The 23,182-nt window shown below is 37.9% G+C and overlaps 1 protein-coding gene across 1 annotated transcript in view; it reads left to right on the plus strand.

The window, feature by feature from the left end:
- arhgap21b (Rho GTPase activating protein 21b) overlaps positions 1-23,182 on the plus strand; it is a 73,208-nt gene that overhangs the window by 14,821 nt on the left and 35,205 nt on the right. The window contains exons 3-4 of the mRNA XM_057857731.1: positions 15,073-15,234; positions 15,326-15,347. Coding sequence (XP_057713714.1) covers positions 15,073-15,234; positions 15,326-15,347 — 184 coding nt within the window. The remainder of the gene's footprint in view (positions 1-15,072; positions 15,235-15,325; positions 15,348-23,182) is intronic.

Here is a 23,182-nt window from a genome sequence, read left to right on the forward strand (position 1 = left end):
TGGATTATGTAAATCAGTGCGCTGGAAAAAACCAGGACCGGACTTTAAAAAAACTGGATCGGAAGTTCGGATCAGAATTTTTCCGTGTTGGCTGATCCGATACCGATGCACATTTTTTTGCCCATATCGGCGTCCGATCCGATCCAAATATCGGATCGGGACATCTCTATTTTTGGCAGCAATTTTTTTCCGCTCGGTGGTCAGGGCATCGTAACATGGAATTGAAATTTTAAAATTGGAACGGTTCCGGGACCATCGGAGTGTTAGAACTGGATCCCATCAATGCTCGATGCTCAACCCTCCAAATGATCCCACTTTAGAATGGATGCAAAAGATCTGAGATGGACATAAATGGAGTTAGTGACATAATTTGTCGGATGATACTTAATGACATCTGTTATATGCATTCACATTAATGCCCATGATAGTGTCATTATGATGTTATGACACCGCTGTCAAATAAAGTGTTACCTATTAACCCAAAAAATCAACAAATAAGCATCACTGGACTATAAACTGCAGAATTCAAAATGAAAGTAAAAAGTAGCGGCTTATAGTCCGAAAATTACGGTAATCGATGGTGCTGTCAAAAAGATGAAATTCAGCGAGAGTCTTGACTTAGCAGGTCTTTTGTGAGAATTAAAAAAAAAAAAAAATTGGGAAGAAAGTGATGTCACTTCCTGATTCTCTGTGTTGTTACATGGCTCCCTTTAGGGTATGTCATGCAGTTAGGCATGACTTTTAGCAAGGACAGGACCTCCTTGACATTCCGTGGTGTTTTTTTTTTTTTTTTAAAAGGTTGAAGGCCTGTCAAGTCGGCACTCAGGTTGTAGTTCTGACTCATGCGGGCACTAACTTTTAAGTCGTACTCCTCCATCATTCATGAACCGATCATCTTGAAACTATGTAGCTTTGTAGCAGTATCTATTGATCCTCGCAGTCTGGTTTTTGATTTTTTTTTCTCTCTTTTTTTTTTTTGTATTGGGGCTGATTATTCAATTTCAGACTTATTGGTGCCTGCGTTCTATAATTTTCACTCTAATTTCTCGGTTGTACAATTGATAATAATTTCAATAGAAAAGAAAATTCAATGTATGTAATGTCCACCTGTATTAGATATATTTAAAGTAGGGCTGAACGATATCGTAAAAAACTAAAAAAAAAATTTTTTTTAAAACATTTTGTGGGGTTGTGATATGTTGCAATATTAAAACTAGAAGGATTTTCATCGGATGACTTGAATAGCTCCGTTTGGACCACATTGTATTCATGTAATACCGTTTCATCTGTGAATGATGAAGATTGCTGTATATAAAAGGGATCCAGGAGGCCATGTCTTTGCACACTTGCTGCTTTAAAAGCAAAACAAAAGTTTTTTTTTTTTTTTTTTGACACAATCGCACGTGCTGTGATGCACATCATGATGGCGATGTTCAGACTATATATTGTGCAGGCCTAATTTAAAGTCAGACGATTTTTTAACTTTCTCAGCATGATTTACTAATTATTATATATATATTTATTAGGGGTGTAATAAATGGATTCTGAGACGTATCACGATATGTCCTGCAATTCTCATATCTGTTCAAAATCTGTATCGATTCATACACGTGTGTCTTTGGTGGAAATAAGCAATTCACATGAGCTGCTGTTGGCTGTGTGCTTCGGGCAGCACACCTCAGCAATGGCGGGTGGGGTACTTACGGTCTTTTGCTCAGATTGGTATTTTGATCAGTCTGAAACTTGGGCTCATTTTGGCTTGTACAAAAAAAGGAAAAAAATATATATTTGAAATATTTCATGTTAAAGTTTTCAAGTATATATCAAGTAGAACATATTTAATCAGACAATGATTTAAATAATAAAGAAATATGTGAATTTAAAGTAAAATAAATTAAGGGTCATTCAGGGGCCCCTATGGTCCTGAAGCCCGAGACAACATACCCGGTTGCCCCCCCGTCGACGGGCTTGTATATCCTTGTGCTAATGCCGTCCAGAGTTTGCATCTAGTTCCGTATACAGGTGATATCTATGGGATGCATCAGACGCTACCACCTTAGCATCATGCGGGCGTAGTTTGTAGCATTGTTGGCATAGTTTATAGCAGCTGTCGGCTGCAGTAAGATATTATTGCTTCCCATTCTACGCACGTGACTTCAGCGCGTTGTCCTGCACTCAGCATTTAAAAGTAGTCCGGGCAAAACGTGACGCTTGGAGCTGGCAAAATTAAATGATTCCTCGAGGCGAATAAAATTATTCGAGTAAAATTTTTTAAAGTCGAGTTACTTGAGTATTTGTTTAAGCTCTACTGTATATGAATTTAAAATAAAGACCTAGCTGGTAAAATGATGTCTATTAAAGTTGTAATGCAATAAAACAGCAAAAGTGAATGAATGAACAAGAATCCTAACATTTCAAATTATTTTGGAGACAGTCCTTTGTTTTGCTTAGCCAAAACTACACCTGAGGGTGCAAGATGGATATTTGGTATTTATTTGTTTAATATCCCACCCCTCCTCCCTTCCGAAAAGTCACACTACTCCTATGCTTCTATGTCCATTTTTATTTGTTTTTTCTAAAGTGATATACAATATTACAAATATCTCAATCATCATCTTCAAGTGTAGTATTGGGATTAATCGGTATTGAATCAAATTGTGACCTATGGTTTCAGACAGAAATCGATCGGCAGATATGAGGCAATACACACCCCTTATACAGTGTGTGTGTGTGTATATATGGCAGAAAACACTGAGGTAAATTGAAGTTCTGCTCTGAGACCCCCAATTTAGCCAACTTTCAAAATTGTCCGATATGCACGTGTGATACATCATTGGAAATCTTAAAATCTCAATTTTCTGGGGGAAGAAAAATTTTGAACAGGAGAGCATTTTAAAAAAATAAATATTTTTTTAAACAGCGTAACCCTATCTGGAGGTGAGAGCACGTGAGAGCAGAATTACAGACGCCATGACTTTAACGAGATATTATTGCGTACCTATCTTGTTTCAATCCAAAAACTCCATGTAGCAGTTATTACTGAGTGTCAAGACACAGCTGTGAATGGCCACACCTGGATTTTTGGGGGATTTTATGGGTGAAACATGGTAATATAACAAGGGTCGCGATGCAGAAATCGCAGACATCAAGGAGTGGTCGAGATTTTCTTTTTCATATATTTACCTTTTTAAACACTTTTTTCCAATTTTTCTTTGTTTGGATCGATTATTCATCATCTAACATATCGGAAAAAATGCGACAGAAACAAAAAATACAATTAAGCAATAGTTATGAGGTAAATATCCGTGACTTTTTTTACAGACACCATTTTTTTCATTGTGACGTAATTTGTTTAAAAGTTTAAAATATGCAAGTGAATAATTTTTTTAAGTCGTTTTTTTTTTTTTTACGAAATATTAGACATCAATTAATGATTCCAAGCTAAAAATTACAGACATTTTGAATCATAAATATAATTAATTACCTTCATTTTATGGCTGGGTTGAAACAAAAGCGGTTGCGCGACATCTGTGAACGGGGATTTTCAGGGTAAAACGGGCAAATTAAAAATAGTTCGGGGGCTTAATGCGCCATGAACCTGCTGTGGCAGCATATGGCAGCATATAGACATATTGTTCTATCAAACACAACTGTTGTTTTGGCTTAAAATACAGCAGTTTCTTTTAAAGAGGAGTGCAAGAGCAGAAACTGCTTTTGTCAGTCTTCTCTGTGTTTTCCACCACACACACACGCACACACACACACACACACACACACACACACACACACACACACATATATATATATATGTATACACATATAAGTGCTAAAACGATTAATCGATTAACTCGAGTATTCGATTACAAAAAAAAGATTCAAATAAAATTTTGCTGCTTCGAGTCTTCGTTTAGTTAAAGTGGCGTTGTAATGGTTTGTTTTTAAAGTGATTGCATTTAGTTTTATTGATTTGGGTGGATACACTACCCTCTAGTCTGCCTAATTTCACGTGGCTGAATCCAGCTTCTCCCTGTTAAGACCAACATAAGCCAAGTTTTTGTTTGAGCTAATGTTTTTTTTAATGCATTCGTGATTTAGTTTATAGGTATATTTAGCCGTTTTATTGTGGGAATATGTGTCTGAACCATTTGTTAAGACCATTGTAAAAAAAAAAAAAAAAAAAGTTAACATTTTATAGCATTTAACCTAGCAGACTTTTACTATGCAAGTTAGCTAATTGTTCTTTTGTTGTACATAGATCCTCATTTATTTATTTTATTATACCGTTTGAAGCTGAGCTCAGGTATTTTAATTTTTTATGTTCCTTATCCGATTACTCGATTTTTCGAACTAACTAGTTTATCGATTAATCGACTATTAAAATAATCGACAGCTGCAGCCCTAATATATATGTATATACATATATATATGTGCGTGTGTGTGTGTGTGTATAGGAGTTTCACAACAATCGACGCTATTCTAAAGCGCAGTACATAAACAGAATAATTTAAAAATTTTCTGTGACATTTAGATGCGCTTTACTTCATTCCTCCTTATCACCGACGCCTTCCTCTCCCCATCTCCTTTGGGATGATGACCTCGTACGTCATCCTCAGCTCCTCCCAGTTATACTGTAGTACTTATCTATGAGCTCGTTCCTAACACTAATGATTCAATGTCAGCCGTTGTCCGATAAGTCAACTTCTCTGTTAGAGCCAATTTAGAGCATTTTGTGTGATCTTGAAAAGTTTTATTAAGTCGTATGACTATGTAAACAGGAAGACGACCAAATGACGGATGAAACTCGTTCATGAGGGTGAGTTTGTTTCTTAGTTTTTTTTAAATTACATATCCACAGTTATCACAGGTTTTCACCCAAATCTTTTCATTTGGGGAAAAAAAAAGAAAAGAAATAAGGAATCCAGTTTTCAATCAATCAATCAATCAATCAAATTTATTTATATAGCCCTTTACAAAACCCGAAAGGCCCCCAAAGTGCTTTACAACAAAACATGGCTCAAGATAAATAAAAGGCAGGAAAATATTATACAATGACATTTTACAAAATAAAATAAAACAAAGAGCACATCGCAATAAAATTCCAGCAAGTAAAACAATAAAACCGATAAAATCGAAAAGAAACATTAAAAAAGCCCTTAAGCTAATAAAACCAGGCTATCCTAATCTTTGTAAAAGGCGAGTCTAAAAAGGTGTGTTTTTAGCCGAGACTTAAAAAGACCTACATCCGTGGTGGTGCGGATTTCGGGGGGAAGGCTGTTCCACAGTCTGGGGGCAGCAACCGCAAAGGATCGGTCTCCCCACTGTTTAAGTTTTGACCTTGGAACATCTAAAAGAAGCTGGCCGGTCGAGCGAAGAGTCCTGCCAGAGTTACGAAAAGTTAAAATTTCCGATAGATAAGATGGAGCCTGGCCATTAATAGAATTAAAAACAAACAGTAAAAGTTTGAAATCAATTCTAAAATGGACTGGAAGCCAGTGGAGTGATGATAGCACGGGGGTAATATGCTCACGTCTAGGTGTACCTGTTAAAAATCGAGCAGCAGCATTTTGAACAAGTTGCAGCCGAGAGATCGAGGACTTGGGTAGGCCAACATAAAGTGCATTGCAGTAGTCCAGCCTTGAACTTATAAAAGCGTGAAAGTTTTTGTGAAAAGATACAGTAAAAAAGCAGTTGTATGGATGATACTTTTATTTTACTACTTTTTCCTTTTATAAAACATCAACAACAATGGGAAAAGTGGTTCTGATCGCAAAACAACGGTTTATTCACGTCTTATAGTCAACAGTGTAGCTTAAATTGGAAACGACAACCACTCATCAGAGGAATACAGGTACATCTTGGTCTGATGACGAAGAATTGGGCTGTGAAAATGCTTCACAAGCTCTCGCCACAAGAAAAAGTTATAATAAACTGTACAAAAATAAAACACATTAGGCGGACTAAATGTAGCCATTTTACATTTGAGCTTTGAATGTTTTCTGTTGTTTAACCACCCGTTAGTTTTTCAAATCTTGTCTTACAAAATATTAATATGTACTTTTCAGTCATTTAATTAATGTTTCAATATTGTTGTCCTGAATAAATCTGCCGACAGGAGTCTCCAACACTATATGTGTTTTACAACTAGAGGTGTGGCAAGCACATTGTCAGTTACGTGTACTCTGACTAAGTATAGTTAAACCAAAGTAAACTTTCCTCCTGCATTACAAAACTGTCTGGGACGGCCTTCTAGTGGCCCCGATGTCATTAGCTCAGACTTTTCACAGCCAAGTGTTCACTTTGGATGGACCGTGGTGTAGAATCTAGCAGCCCACAGACATGCAGGTTCCCTCACACTTTAGTTCTGTGTACTTTACTCTTTTTCTGAGCTATGTCATGCAGTTTTTATACACAAAGAGGGCTCCAGTTTTGTAGTATTTGTGAATGTTTGTGAATATTGAAGTAAAGCTGTAGTTTGTGTAAGAAATATTGTATACAGTATGCATGGATACTAACGCCTGGCTGTGAACAACATGTTTTATTGCACAAAAGTGACTAGTCTGTTTGGCTTTGGTCACACTGCAAACAAATTCTGATTCCCTTTTTTTGTGTGTCTCCATATGTGATCAATATTTTTTGTCATGCAGTGTAAACGGGACAATAGCAGTTACTGTATTTCTAAATTTGATCCAGGCTTCTTTCATCTGTGGATAAGAATTGAACATCTATCTGATTCAAGCGTAGTATGGTGCTCATGCCGCGCTCATCCAAACTATACGTCAACGGCCACCACTCTCGTCGGGCAAAAGGCGCTGCCAATTATGCGGCAGGCTCCATAGGATAATTATTTAATAAAGCAAAAACAATGTGTCTCGAATAAACTTAGACCTGGGGTAGGGCTGGGCGATATGGCCTTAAACATGTATCACGATAAATTGAGCAGATTTATCTCGATAACGATAAATGCCGATAAATTCGCCCAAGCGGACTGTTATATAATTTGAAAATCTGAATCAATGCATGAAATACAGATTAACTATTTCTTGTTGATTTATTTACCAGCATTCAATTTGATATACTGTATTTAACAATTGTACATGCAGTCTAAACATTAAGTTTATAAAAATGTATTGTAAGCAATAAGAATTCAAGTATGAACATTTATAACGGCGTGTATGACTTGAACAATGTACATTGTCAAAATCAATATGCCTGTGCAAACATGTAATTGTAACACAAATGACTTGCAGCTTGAACAGTACACTTCAAAAAGACAACTTATTGTTAATGGCTCCTGTGACATAATTATTAAATACAAGTGTTTACTTTATGGTTTAAGGCCCCAATCCCCCCCCCCCCCCCCCCCCCAGTGCATTTTTTAATAAATGCACGCACAATAAAAATAGCTGGGGCCATTTCTCGGTCATTATAAGTTTTGCCGTTGGATTCTACTTTATGCTGAATGCTTTACCATCACAAAAGCTATCAGAGGAATCACACACAGACAGATACAAAATAACGCCACATAGTAATTGCTAGATGCAGTCCGTGCCCAATCCACTCATTAAGTTCAGCCGTTTCGACAATGTTAGAGCCGCTATTCGACTCCATAACGTTCATTTGTAGCGTTAGCCGCTAGCTAGCGTTAGCCTCGCTACCAGTAGAAAGCACTGAAAGCACCATCTCCGGAATTCGTGAGAACAAAGGAGGACAGCGGGTGAAAGCCCGTCTGGATGCCACCAAGAGTCTACTAAATGTCGGTTGAAAATTTGGTGAACCTCCCTTAAGCCACACTCCATCACGTTTTGCTTGTAGCGTTAGCTGCTAGCGTTAGCTTACCGGGCTTTTGTTTGATTGGCTTCCTGATGATCACGTGACTCCCTACGTAAGCACATTCACTGCATTCTTAAAGGGGAATGAACATAGACGAACAACACAGAATCAAAGCGGGATGAAAAGACTATATTTTCTTGTTTTATTAATTTACCGAATTTACCGACATGGTCAAATTTACGTCGGTCATCGTTAAGAATTTCGGTGACGGTAAATTTTCGGTTTTCCGCCCTGCTCTAACCTGGGGCCATATTTACTTCTATAGACAAACTTTACCAAATGACCCCCTGTTTTGTGCGCATTTGTGTCACTTCGGGAATGCATTCCATTCACATTAGAAGTCACATTTTTCTTTTTTGTTATCATGTGAACGGCTACATAAAAGTTTGGAATCAACAAAAATATCCGAATAGAGTATCATGTCAGGAGGTGTGATTGTGGCCTTTTTGACCATTGGGTTTTATCATGTGGAACAAATTAAACCGTCAAATTTCTCGAATATACAGTGGTACCTCTACATACGAAGTTAATCCGTTCCAGGAGCTTGTTTGTAAGTCGAAATGGTCGTATGACGAGCAGGATTTTCCCATAGGAATACATTATAATTCCATTAATTCGTTCCACAGCCCAAAAACCTGCACTAAATCCTTAAAAAATACTGCTGGTACTATTACAAATGGCAATTACATATAGCAAAACAAATAAATAATAAATAAAAATCGGATTAATAATATAATAATAATAATAATTCCTTTAATAGTGTAACGAAATGGGTTCTAATAAGGCGGACGTTTTTTTCTGTACCTGAAGGCACCACGGCGCTGACGTGACAAAGAGGGAGGGGAGCGGGTGAAAGTTTACTTTCGCTTTCAATGCTTTCTTGAGAACATCGTCAATTGCGGCAGACAGCAGGCGTTTTGTGTTGAATAAGTTGTGAAAGAAATGCTGAAAACGTGGCGAAGCTGGCGATTTCTCTGGAGATGTTACCACAATAAGAATTGTCAGCTTAACTTATAAAGACTGGCGAACGATGGTCGGAGGAGGACCGTGGAGATGTATTGTTGAGCCATTTCACGGATGCCCACCCTACGCTCATATTTTTCTGTCATTTGCATCTTTATTTAGAAGGTAAGTGTCAACTTTTTCCTTGTTTCACCACCTGTACCAACCTTTTCTGAAACCTGTGTTGATTTGTCACACAAGAAAATCCGCCGTGCATTCGTCTGCGGTGCTGCCATTGTCGTCGTATTTCGAGCATGTCGTCGGATGTAGAAACAAATGGCGAGTCAAATTTTACGTCGGATGTCGAAAAGTTCGTGTGTCGAAGCGATCGTATGTAGAGGTACCACTGTACTCTTAAAATTTGTTGTTCCTCCTCTACAAGGTAGGTATTATTGAATTCAGTAGTTAAACTCTGGGTTATTTAACCCAGTGCAAATTACACACTGGCATTCTTGTGATTCAGGTTATGGTGGGTGTGTCCTGTGATGTGACCCTTTCCCTGTTGAATATGTAGCCCTCCCCCCATTTGATGAAACTGAGCCAGGAGGAAGTTTGGGGTCCAGAGAAGGAGAGAAATGTCTGGGATCCATTGAGCTGGAATGTCACAACAGTATTAACTAAATGCACGTGTCTATGATAACACTGCTCAGCATGCGAGGAGCACAACAGCCGCCCCACCCGGGTCTGCTGTCTCCATCTTAAGATCAGAAGGATATGGAATGAGCATATGAGCTTCCTGCAAAATCTGACTCCGGAGACTCATTTGTCGGCATTTCAGTTATCCACATGATCTGTTGTCCTCCTTCTAGAAGTGCCTTTCTAAGTTCGGATTAACATTGTTTTCATGGCACGAAAGATTCCACAGCTCAAGAAGCACTAGCTTTTACGTGAAGCACTCTGATCTCAAACCAAGTGAACGTAGTAAAACTGTACAACCGGTTGAGCTAGTTTCATCCAAAACACTTTGGTGTCAGCTGCACCTGTAGTGTTTCTCAGCCAGGCACAAGTGTCATAAGGGCCAGCACTGTGTGCGCACAAAAGTTACACTGGGCACTTGGGCATGCAATACCTGCCATTGTGCCAAGGTTGAGCTTTTCTAAATGTCCTTGATTGACGTTGTTGGAAATTATCTCCCGTATGAATTATTGAAGAGCTCCACATCGAAAACATTGTAACAAAACATGCAATGTCACTTTTTTAAAAACATTTTTTAACAAACCCCACATAAAACAAAACAGCGTATCACTTAAGAAATTCAATTAGGCCAACATTAGATATGAAAGGTGAATTTATCATGATTACTTTGACCAAAAAATGCTACTTGCTGTAGTCACGTCACCCTTCTTTTGGTGGAAAACTATTTACGACTGGACAAATAAAAACTGATTTCTCAATTCATGAGTGAATCTACTCTACTTATTCCGTGGTGTAAATTCGAATTAAATCATAATTAAAAGGATGCATTTAATAAATGCTTTTGTGTTTGTATACTTCGAATTGAGCAATTTAGTTCGGAAAGGGTTCAGTTTCTATCTGGTGAAACTCACAGCCATGGCTTGCACTTTTTAAGGTGCTTTGAGCAAACATTTTGTCGTTTTTTTTATTGAAACTATTGCATGCATTCACTTCTCCCCTGCAACAGCTGTGTCAATGAAAAAGGGCCGCTCTAGACATTGATTCCTTTTTCACAGTCTTGAGTTCATTTGTGTGATCAATCAATAACACAATGGAAACGTTTATCGTCTGACTGTTTGTGTGAAATTTTGATGTGATTCTGTTCCATTATCACCCCGGCAATCTGCTCAGGCAGAGGGCATCAACGCAAGCTCATCAAATTCTTCACACAGAAGGGAAAGTCTACGTTTCTAGGGGGAGGGGAAAACTGATGAGATAAAATGGATGAGGATTTTTTTTTTTTTACTGTGGAAATACAGGGTAGAACAGAGGTGTTTCCTGAAGCTAATAGCATGGAATATGATATGGGACTAGAGTGTGGAAAGAGGCAGTGTTACTGCACACTTGATACCACTAAGGCGTGACGTTTGTAAATGGTAAGTAGTCAGTAAGTAAACACTCCCCCAAAGGTGGGTGTTCAATGTGTTTCCCTTAAATGTTCATGTGCTTCACTCTCCAGCTGTGCAAATGGGACGTGACTGAACCTTGAGTGTAAACACTAAAGGCTAAGAACCTGACATGTGTTTATGTAGAGCAGGGGTCCTCAAATACAAATCTTGAAGGTCCACAATTATTTTTTTTTCATACAAGCATGGTCCATTTATTATTGTCGGTCAAGTACAAGGCAGGTCGAAGGTGCTAAAGGTAGTTTTCTTTTGACCAAACAAAAATACAATGTACACTCTGGTTAAATAAAAATAATCAACAAAACTTTTTTTTGACTTAAAATAACAAAAAAATAAATAAATTTAAAAAAAATGCAAGTACAATGTTTACACATGTACACTAAATAATTGACTAGATCTGTCATTAAGGTGCAAACAATAACTATTGACAGCACATTTTGGAACTGTAAAACACTGATGGACAAAAAAGAAAACGTGCAAGTAGTACAATACATGTTCACTTGTTCAGAACATAAATGACAAGCTCTGTCATTGAGGTGCAAACATAACAGTTACTGACACAGTAATTTTAACTGTAAAACACTGCTCTATGAGAGAAATGGCATTTGGGGGTCACAAAGCTGTTTACTCACATCATCAGCCAGTACTTCAGTGAGTCTTGTGGTTGATAAATCTGAGAGTGAGATTTGAATTTTTTTTGTCATTTCCTCCTTTTCTTTCCCTTTGAACATTGCTGTCATCACTTCAGTCATACTTTTATTATTTCTCCATCAGAGAACGGCTTCTTATGTTTAGCCAACACCCATGACACTCTGAGTGAGCACTCCGTTGTAATTTGTTGTTGTCATAGATTAAACAATGTTGCTTGACTCTTGATATGGATGCTTCAACCTGTTGTTTTCTTGCCTTCTCAATTCTGATTTAGGAGGAAACTTCTCGTCAGAAGAGCTGTGCTCTTTAACATAATGGAGCTTCACATTTTCACTTTTCATCAGAGCAACTGTCTTTAAGCATATTAAGCACATAGCTTTGGTACTTACAAATGGTAAAATTTTCACATATTTGTCTTTCCATTCCTCATTGAAACAGCGATTTTCGTTGTCCACTTTTCTTCTCTTGGTCAACTTTGAGCATGCCATTTTGTTAGATTCGGTCTTCTACTGGTGGCATGTGTGGTGTTAGTGAACGTTTTGATCTCGAACTTTTCCGTGTTGCAGCTAGAGTGCCGGGGAAACACGGGGAAATAAGTAAATCACGTTTGGACACAGTATGACTCACGTTCTTGAATGAAAAATAAAGTACACAACAGCGTGTACAAACAGATTGCAAAGTGCAGGGTGCGACTCGTGTTTGAGGTTGCTGACACTGCTGCGGTCCGTCCAGCTAGCTGGTAGCATGCAGGCTCTCTCAGCCAATCAGCGCATCCACACAGGCTCTCTCTCAGCCAATTAGCGCATTGTTGCCATTGAGATGACAACAGAAGTGAGAACATGGAATATATTTGACTAAAAACGAAACACAATTTAGCGATAGAATCGTAGTGCATCGCGATAGATCGGCGATTCATACAAATGATGTATGTTGGAAAAAAAGTGTTTTTTTTCTCGTTTTTTTTTTCTTTTCCGTGGGTCCACAGAGAGGTGTGCCGTGGTCCGGTTGTGGACCTGACCCCGGATGCAGAGTAACCAAGATACCTTCTTACTAGAATATAAAGGGTCCTCAATTTATGACAGTCCTAACATACAAGGTTTTTCCGGTGTTCTGCCAAAATGTCCGACACCAGCGAAACATCTTACCAATGGCGAATTTGACACCCAAAGACACCTTCAGCTTGTTGTTTGGATGCATACAAAAAGAAGGTACGAAAAAATGCCTTCAGAAAATACTTAAATATAATGATATCAAATAAGGGTGGTTTAGATACACTATGTAGCTGATGTGGTCAACAGATCAACACTCAACTTTAAAGCTACCACAAGAAAACACAATGCTTAAAAGTAGAGATGCCGATCGATCGGGTCCGATCACGTCATTTTCAAAGTATCGGAATCGGCAAAAAAATATCGGACATGCCTTTTTTTTTAATATATATACATATATTTTTTAATTAAATCGTTTTGTAATTGTATTTAACGTTACAGACATAACACTGTATGTTACACTCATCCAGAGTCTTTAGTTTAGGCTTAAGGTAGGGTTATCACATTTATCCCGACAACGGCGGTAATTAATTTTTAAAAAAATGTATCATCTTAAAATATTTAACACAATTAATGCATGCGCTGAACGACCCACTCACGCATTGTCGCGCTCAATCTGTAATGGCGCCGTTTTACCTATATAGAGAGCTAAAAGGCAGCGTAAAATGAGTAGAGTGAATTTTGGCAGCCTTTGGAGCCTTGTTTTAATTGGCTAAAGCCTTACAATCCCTCTCCCTACGATTAGAAATATCGTGGGAAGCAATGTGGGGAAGCAAGGTAATAATTGATCTTTTTCTTAACAACCTATGTTATTTCCCAACGCAGAGAAGATATATCAATTGGTAGCACTACGCACAGTCATGGTTGCACTTCCCATCATGCATTTGGGCATGGCTACAGTATCATTTACTGAAAGCTCAACAAATACACTAGATGGCAATATTTAGTCACAATATACAAAGTCACATTTATCCTTTAAGAATTACAAGTCTTTCTATCCGTGGATCCCTCTCACAGAAAGAATGTTAGTAATGTAAATGCCATCTTGAGGATTTATTGTCATAATAAATACAGTACTTATGTACTCTATGTTGAATGTACAGTATATATTCGTCCGAGTTTTATTCTTTTTTTTTTTCTTAATGCATTGCCAAAATGTATATGATCGGGAAAAATTATCGGGAAAAAATGGAATTGAATCGGGAGCAAAAAAAAGCAATCAGATCGGGAAATATCGGGATCGGCAGATACTCAAACTAAAACAATCGGGATTGGATCGGGAGCAAAAAAACATGATCGGAACAACCCTACTTAAAAGCTATCAGAGGAAAACACGCACCAAAAGTATATTGAGGCAATGGAAAGGTAAAAAATGACTCAATAAAGATGAAACTAGTAAGTACTCGCTGCTTTTAACTGATGTGTGCATGCGCACTGGGCATTGATAGGATGTTTGGCCATGTAGAATTTTTGGCAGAACACCGGTTACAAATAGCACGCAGAAAATGTAGTCACAGCACTAGAATGCCCGTTCTTTTATTGCTGTAATCGTTTTTTAAAAAAAATATTTTCTATGTTTCTACATTTATTTTGGTAATCATGAGTTTTGAGCTCTCTCTCGCGATAAACCGCTGTGTTTTGTAAGCCACGTGCTCAAGGTCCGAATTTCCTGTGTCAGCGTGTTCTGCTAAGTCTTACATGCCTGCTATTAAATCCCAAGAAAGCTCATGCGGAACCTCTGCAATTGCTGCCATGTTGGGAAGGAAAGAGCACTAGCTCGACTCCAGAGCCATGTAGTTTGACTCGCTCAACTCAAACCTCGGGTAGTTCACGCCCGCCCACCGAGTTTGACGAGTCAATGACGGCTAAAATTATTTCATGCGGTACAAGGGAAACAGTAGTGCAAGAATGATATAAATAAAAAGTGAAATAAATCAATTTTCAATTAAATAAATAATGAAATAAATGAAATATATGAATAAAAATTGAAATAAATTAATAAATGAAATAAATCAATATATACTGGAAAAAATAAATGTTGAAATAAATAAAAATAGAAATGCATATTGAAATAATTAAATATAAATTGAAATAAATATATAAAAATTGAAATAAATAAGTATTGAAATAGAAGCATTTTAATGACACGTTTAATAATTCATTTGTGTTTTTATTTATTTATTTATTTAATTTTTGCACTCCTGGTCCTCCATAAGTGAGAGGCTGTATGTGATTGGAAGGGAACATCTCAATAAAATCTTGGATTTTTTTTTTTTTTTTTGAAAAAAAAATCTGCGATGAACTGAGGGCGCGATCTTTGAAGCGCAAAGTAGCGAGGGATCAATGTATAAGTACTCTCCATTCACTATTTACCATGATCTAAACACTATAAAATGTAGTTAATCCGAGGCTACGTGATCAGAATATGTGATTCAGCTATCACCTTGCTCTTTTTATAGAATGACTGTCCCGAATGGAGAGGCTTGGACCCCAGAGAAGAAGAGTCCTTCTCATGGCCGAGACCCAAAACGGTGCTCTTACGTCGCACTTCTCAAGGATTTGGCTTCACCCTGCGACATTTCATTGTGTACCCGCCAGAGTCGTCTATGCATTACTTCCTGGTAAATATCAAGCTATCGCTAAATTCCAAACCATAAATTCATACCATATGCAAATCTGTTTTGCCTAATTTCCCAATGTTTTTTTCCTCAGGGGGAAGATGTTGGGCACAGAGGTAAGAAAAACAAACAAATAGAGGTGTTGCTCACTTGTTTAAGGGTAGTGCCCCTAGTCTGTAATTTAACGACTCTTAATCTAGCCACTCGTCGGCTCTTTGTAGCTTTCTTGTGTATAAAGAACAATGTCGCTCCCCATGTCATTGACCTCTGTGGCGGCATGAGCGGTTTGGTCAGCACCATCTGCTACTGTCCTGTGGTGGCCCACCTCTTCATATTGTTGCACTTGCTGCTTTTCTCTATCACCATAGAAATCCCATCAGAAAGGGTAGGCCTCACTTTTACGGGAGCGTTTGTTTTTGAACCTTGCTGTCCCATCAATAGATGCTGCTCTGTTTTGAAACAACAAAGCCTCACATCAAAGTTCATGCCGTTGTCATTGAGTTGAAATGCTCTTAATTTAATTTTTTACTGAGCTTGCTAAGTTAGTGTAGGACTCAGCAGCACGGCCTTAAAGTAACTAGGGATGTCCCCATCGCATATTTTTGCATCCATGTCACCTGATTTTGAGAATCTACCGACAGTCCCAATCCCATACCAAAATGTTTTTATTTATTCATTTATTTATTTATTTATTTATTTATTTATTTTCCAACAAAAGTTTCAAACATGTTATACAGCACTGTACTGTTTACAGTACTTCCTCATCTTTTTCTGGTAGTGTTGCAAAGTATAAAACATATATATTTTTGTTTCCTTTAGCAATGCTATTGTATTTCTAGATTACGGTGGTACCTCTACATACGAAGTTAATTCGTTCCTGGACCTTGTTCAGTGTTTCCCCTAGGGTTTTTTGAAGCTGTGGTGGTGGGCTGCATCGGAGTCGGACTGCCTCACCATGTTGTGCTACGGCAAAATTGATCATATCATGACTGTTTTTTTTTTTCTTCTCATTTTGTTTCCCAAAAAGAACCATAACAAAGATCTATTTGAAATATTTCATGAGCCAGGCTAATGTCGTAGCTCTCAGCTACGGTTCATGTACGTAAAATGCGTTGCTGATTACAGTTACATTACCCTACGTAATAAGTAAAGGCGTGCGAAATTTCCGATTCTTAGATTATTTGCGATTGGAAGATTCGAGAACGATTCACAAACATCCAAATTCCGATTATTGAATTATACAAGGTAAAGCGGATGTAAAACACAGGCAGCGTGGTCTTTGGGACGCAATGAGGAACGGACCGAGAGTAAATATCATGTTCAACTCATGCCGCTAGATAAAAAAACAATAATATTTGACTTCGGCCGACAGGCGCTACAAACAACGCCCAGTTGCTAGTTGCTACAAACATACGGCTACAGTAGATATCATATATATGTAGAGCTGTTCCGACTAGTCGACGTTGTCGACGTCATCGATGATGTAAATGCGTCGACGGGCAAAACATACCGTCGACGGGTAATGACGGGTTGAAAAAAATTACATGCGGATAAAGTTTAGAATGGCAGGCGCTCGCGATACAAGTTACCGATACAAGATACATGTTACTGCACCCCCAAGGGGGCCGCTGTTATTTCAATGTGACCAGCGTTGTCAGATTGAGAAAAGAGGAAGAAAGTGGGCGAGCGAGCGAGAGAGAGAGGGAGCGAGATCGGCGAGTTGGAAAAGTGCGCGGGTAGCGCCGAGTTGAGTGACTTCATCCCCCACGTTTTTATTTTGGTCAATAAAAGTATCCTTAAAGAGCCATCCGACGCCTCTCGGTGTTTTTATACACGCCGACGCCTTCCCGAGGAGGAAATCGGACGAACCCAGACGAACCGACGACAACGAGCCAAGTGAATCGCCGGTGAGGAGTTGAAAACACCGCCAATTTCCAAAAAGGGCAGAGATGGTAACACGTGAAAGCGGCATAAAGCCAAAAAAGCGGACCAGAATAGCCAGAGCCTGGAATTATATCAAGGAAAATATGGAGGGTGCCACTGTGTGTACTCTTTGCTAAGCTGGGCTCGCATACCACGGTAGCACTTCGGCTATTAACGAACACTTGAAGCGCCGTCACCCAAGTATAATTTTCGAAGACAACAAGAAACAAGAAGCTAGCGTTTTGTAAGTCCATACAACTCTCTAACGAATTTTTAAATGGAAGTTGCCTTTATGTGCGTCGCATCAACGCGCATTATTATTTAATAAAATAATTGAAATAATTATATATTTTTTAAAATTATTATTAAATTTATTAGGATCATGGAAGCTCCCACTTAGGGAAAATATATACATATATCCTGTATATACATAATATAATAAAAAATATATGGAAACACCACTGGCCTGTTTACTGTAATCCATGACTGCACTAATGTTAGTTATTTAATATTATAAAGTTTTACATATTGTAGTATACAATAAAATTAATACTGTATACTTAATTTTTGTTACTGTGGCTATGTGTGCCTTTCATTCAAAATAATTGTGGTAATATTTCAGTGTGCCCTCTGCGTTATCTTCAGGTTAAAACAAACAAAAGTTGAACAGTTTTTCCCCTCCCCAAAAAATGCGGAATGCACACCGGAAAGTACGGAGCCCCCCGGGTGCCAGGATAGAAAAAATAAAAAATCATAGCTAATCTGTACCCACAGTTCACTAATCTGTGGGTACAGTTTAGTAATCTGTGGGTACAGTTTAGTAATCTGTACCCACAGTTTAAAAATCTGTACCCACAGATTATTAAACTGTACCCACAGATTACTAAACTGTACCCACAGATTACTAAACTGTGCCCACAGTTTACTAATCTGTACCCACAGTTTAGCAATGACCTGGAAACAGTAGTCACCAATGTTTGGCGGGGACTCCAAGTCCAAATGCCGAGGGACCGACCGAGCAAGCATCTGCACCATTTGCCCTCGGCGAACAAAGGGGTTTTAAAAGGTAACTGTTGCACGTTTTCTTTGGTAGCTGTCTTTCAGGTGTCATCAATCAATATGGTTGATAGTGTGACTGCAGCGAGAGAATATTAAAAACAATCTTTAAAAGCACGGATGGTGAATAGCAACACTTAAGGCTACTTTTATCCGGTCGCTGCTAATGCGGCTACTAAAAATAGCTAACTGATAAATGAACACTACTTGAATTAAGCACGCACGGACACGACAGCAGCACAGAAAATGTGCAAACACAACATGCCATATTGATCTAGATGCAAAATGACAGACGACGTCACTGTTAGAACTTGTATTATCGAACAGAGATGCTTAATAACAGACTTTCCCGCGGAAGTAAACAGCCGCCATCTTAAAGCAGTAGACCTCTCTAGGAGGCTCTGTTGTAGCGAACCTAATTAACTTTTTATCTAAAATACTCCTAAATTGGCAGAATCTTGTCTGGAATATCTTTAAATGATGAAATAGTTTTAAAACTTTGACAAAAGTAGACAGAAGGGAAATTATGGAATAACGGGAGCAATTTTAACAACTGTAACAGTTGATTCACAACATTAAATTAATTGAATGTAGTTTAAAGCTGCTGATACGGAATGGGGACTGGAGTTTTTTATTTACTGTTATTTTTGTATATTTGTTTCTGTTAACTTGATACTGAAATAGTAGTTTGGTTTAGCCTGAGAGGATTTTTGAACAATTTTGGAACTAATGTACAAAACATAAAAAAAAATATATATATATATATATATATATATAAATAAATAAAAAATAAAAGGAGGGGGGGGTGCATCAATAATCGTTTTATAATCGAATCGGAGCCTCTGAATTGTAATCGAATCGTTAGGTGCCCAAAGATTCCCAGCTCTAGTAATAATACTACTGTTTTTTCTCGTAGCAATAGTATGACTTACATTTCATAGTCCTACTTTTTCCCTTTATTTGGCCCTAATATGTACTACATTAACACAACAATAATAATACTTCTGTTAATGGACCAATGGCGTAGGTTTCTATAGGAACGTTTTCAGGATGCTCAAATTGTCCCCACCAAATTTTAAGCAACCTTTTTGCATTATATAATGAATTCAGTTATAGAGGTCATTTAGATTGTCTTCACATATTTTGTAAGGATAGAATTGACCCTACCATTATTAAGTGAATTACTGTCCTTATGTTCATACTTACACTGACACCACTTTTTTTGGCAGTTGACTAAATTCGCTTGTTTTCAATCTACTAGAAATAAGTGAAATTATCTGCCAGTGCTTCAACTAAATTTTACTCAGATTTTTGAAATAAGATTATTTTTAGATAGCTATTTTTTAACACACTTATTTTAAGCAAAAAAAAACAAAACTTTTTTTTCATCAGGAATGTTCTTAATTCAACAAGTGATATTGTTCAAAACATTATTTGAAAGCCTTTTTCCCCTTGATTTTGGTGAAAAATGACCAGCAATTGGATGTATGGGCTTAATAAGAACAAATTGTAATATTTACCTAAAGTAAATTGCATAATCTTCTGACCCATTAATCTGTTAACTAGTCTTTAACACTCAAAACAAGATGGAGGAAATTATTCGAATAGATTTCAGAAAAATCATCACATTAAAACGTTCTAAATTTGCAGTGTGATAGCTGGTATGTCAAAACAGATTTATTTTTGCATTGATCATTTAGCCTATCAATTAATTAGGTTCAAATTGGTGGTGAGAAATGTAGCCCTGACCCCCGTTCACCCAATCTGTTGGGTCTTATTACGGTAATGTCCGTCCCCAGCAAAAAGTGTACATGGAGGTTATGCTGTCATATCGTCCCTACCAATATTGAGACCAAACCTACGCCCTTGTAATGGATCCATTTCAAGGAGTAGGGGGACATTCTAATTGCCGTGTAAAGAGATTTACTTGTTTCGGTGAGAAGGTGAATATTTTTGTTGTTGTTGTTCTTAATCTACATTTCCACACAAACGCTCTCCCCGCCTCTCGGCGCAATTTTATTCAAACTTGCCGTTCCGTCCAAGACGGCCGTCCACTGCTTACTTTCGCCAAAATGTCCGATCCAAAATACTGTAATGCCCTGGATGGGGGAAGAAGGAGAGGAGTCTGTATTGGCTTAACCCACTTTATTGTGGCAACAATAATAAAGAAAAACAATAACAAAATAACAGCGGGCTTCCGTGACATGCGACCGCTATCTTGCTTCCCTCTACGTCACAGCTCCTCCTCCGATCGTCTCTTAAGGGGGCCTCGCAGAGCTACGGACATTACAATACACAATTAATAGGTTGCCGCTCAACCCTTCACACTAGGCTGCCGCTAGTTTGAAATGGCCTTAATTTTTTTTTTTTTTAAACATCTGCTTTGCACGGCGTGGCAGCTTTTATTTTGGTGTGGCGGTGCGCCACAATAATATGTAATATGTAGGGGAACCCCTGTTGTTTGTAAGTCGAAATGGTCGTATATCGAGCAGGATTTTCCCATAAGAATACATTATAATTCCATTAATTCGTTCCACAGTCCAAAAACCTACACTAAATCTTTTATAAATATTGCTGGTTCCATTACAAATGGCAATTAAACAAAGCACAACAAAAAAAATAATAAAAACCGGAATAATAATAAAAATCATAATAATAATTCCTGTAATAATGTAACCAATCGGGTTGTAATGTGGCAAACGTTTTTTTGCGTGCTGTACCTGAACGCACCGCGTCACTGACATGACAGAGAGAGGGAGCGGTGCGTTTGATAGTTAACTTTCACTTTTGATGTTTTGTTGAGAACACCGTCAACTGCGGCTGACAGTAGGCGTGTTGTGTTTGACAAGTTCTGAAATAAATAAAAACCTGACGAAGCTGGGGATTTCTTTGGTGTTGTTACCACAATAATAATTGTCACCTTAACTTATAAAGACTGGCGAACAGAGGTCGGAGGAGGATCGTAGACATTCTACGGCTGTATTGTTGAGCCAGTTCACGGATGCGCACCCCACGCTCATATTTTTCTATCATTTGCATCTTCATTTCAATGGTAAGCGTCTCCTTTTTCCTTGCTCCACCACTTGTACCAACCTTTTTGAAACCTGTGTTGATTTCTCTCACAAGAACATCCGCTGTGCGTCCGTCTGCAGCGCTGTCATGTTGTCGTATTTTTAGCATGTCGTCTGATGTAAAAACAAATGGCGAGTCAAATTTTAGGTCTGATGTCGAAAAGATCATGTGTTGAAGCGATCGTATGTTGAGGTACCACTGTATTTGGTCAGCTACGACAAGCAAGATTTCTCGATGATCCGTGTGAAGGGAAGCATGAATGGAGCCGTGTTTTGTGAGATTTTGAGTGTGAACCTCCATCAGCAAGGGCATTGAAGCTGAAACGTGGCTGGGTCTTTTATCATGAAAATGATTCCAAACACACTGCCCGTGGAAAGGACTGGCTTTGTAAGAAGCACTTCAAGGTACTGGAGTGGCTTTGCCAGTGTCCAGATCTTAACCCCATAGAAAATCTGTGGAGGGAGTTGAAAGTCGGTGTTGCCCAAAGACAGCCCCAAAACATCAATGCTCTAGAGGAGATCTACATGGAGGAACTGGCCAAAATACCAACAACAGTGTGTGAAAACTTTGTGAAGACTTAGAGAAAATGTTTGACCGCTCTGATTGCCAACATAGGGTACATAACAAAGTGTTGAGATGTCCATTGTCTAAGACATTGTATCCACATGACATTTTCCCAGATGAGTGGTAGTCATTCTAATTATGTTTGTATTTATTGAACAAGAATGCAAGTGTTTTCCGAAAATTCCGGGTTCGCGGTGAGTCAGCAACCAGCACACTTTTGCTCAATAGACGATGTTTATTGATTAGAAAATGCAGAATAAATTAGATTTATTGATTACAATACCACAAGAGCAAGCAACAAGTATCAAAACAAGTATAACAAGTAGTAACGATGGCGTTAGATCTAGTTTGTCAATCCCAGAATCCCCGCATTATCGTTACAGCACAACAAAATGTTCCTTAACAATGAAAATCGCTTACCGTTGACAAATGAGCGGGGAGCCAACGCTCTGGCAAAGTGGCAAAGGAACAAAGCCAAGCGACCCGTACGTAATCCTCTGGCAGACTTCGGGGGGTTGGGGAATCTCCCGACTCTTATAGGCACGTCTGACACGGGTGGCCACTCCTCGCCCCCACGAAAACACACCACCCGAACTCGTGAACTCTGGAGCCCTGGTGGCCATTATTCTTACGTCCTGCTTTTATGCCATTGGCGTAGTCACCTGCCACTCAAACATGTCGGAAGTAGCGTTGAAGTTGGCTCTTTATGTCAAAATGATTCATTTGAAAAAAAATGCTTTCAAAACTTTTTCCACTTTAAAAAGAAAAAAGTTTAAAACTTTTTGCTATACAGAAAAAGTGACACGTCAATAAAATATATATACATTTCAAATAAAATGAATATTTTCAAAGTATTTTTGCAAAAGGTATTTTTCTTTGATCAAAAATAGTTTTTTTGATTGAAGCAACTTTTATTGGGATTGAATGGTTTAGACACAAATGTCCTACCCATAATATGGCTCAAACACAAAAAAGATTGCTTCGATCAAAGAAAACAGTTTCAATGAAAAATGAAGTGTTCAAATGCGAATTTCTGAGTCTCAAATATGTTTTCACATTCAAACCTTTTTTTCTACGATTGAATTTTTTAAATTTTTGATTGAAGTGATTTTTCTTTTGAAAATACAGTATATATTTTTTTGTTTGAAGCAACTTATTTTTTGATTGAATAATAAAGACACAAATGCCTAGCCAAAATGTGGTCCAAACTTAAAATTATGACTTCAATCAAAAAAGTTGTTTCAATCAAAAAAAAAACTTGACTTAAATTAAAAAAAAAAAAAAAATCAATCAAAGAAAAATAGTTTTCAAATACATTTTTTTGAGTTTCAAATTT

This window comes from Corythoichthys intestinalis, chromosome 14 (assembly GCF_030265065.1).
Source record: "Corythoichthys intestinalis isolate RoL2023-P3 chromosome 14, ASM3026506v1, whole genome shotgun sequence".
NCBI lineage: Eukaryota > Metazoa > Chordata > Actinopteri > Syngnathiformes > Syngnathidae > Corythoichthys > Corythoichthys intestinalis.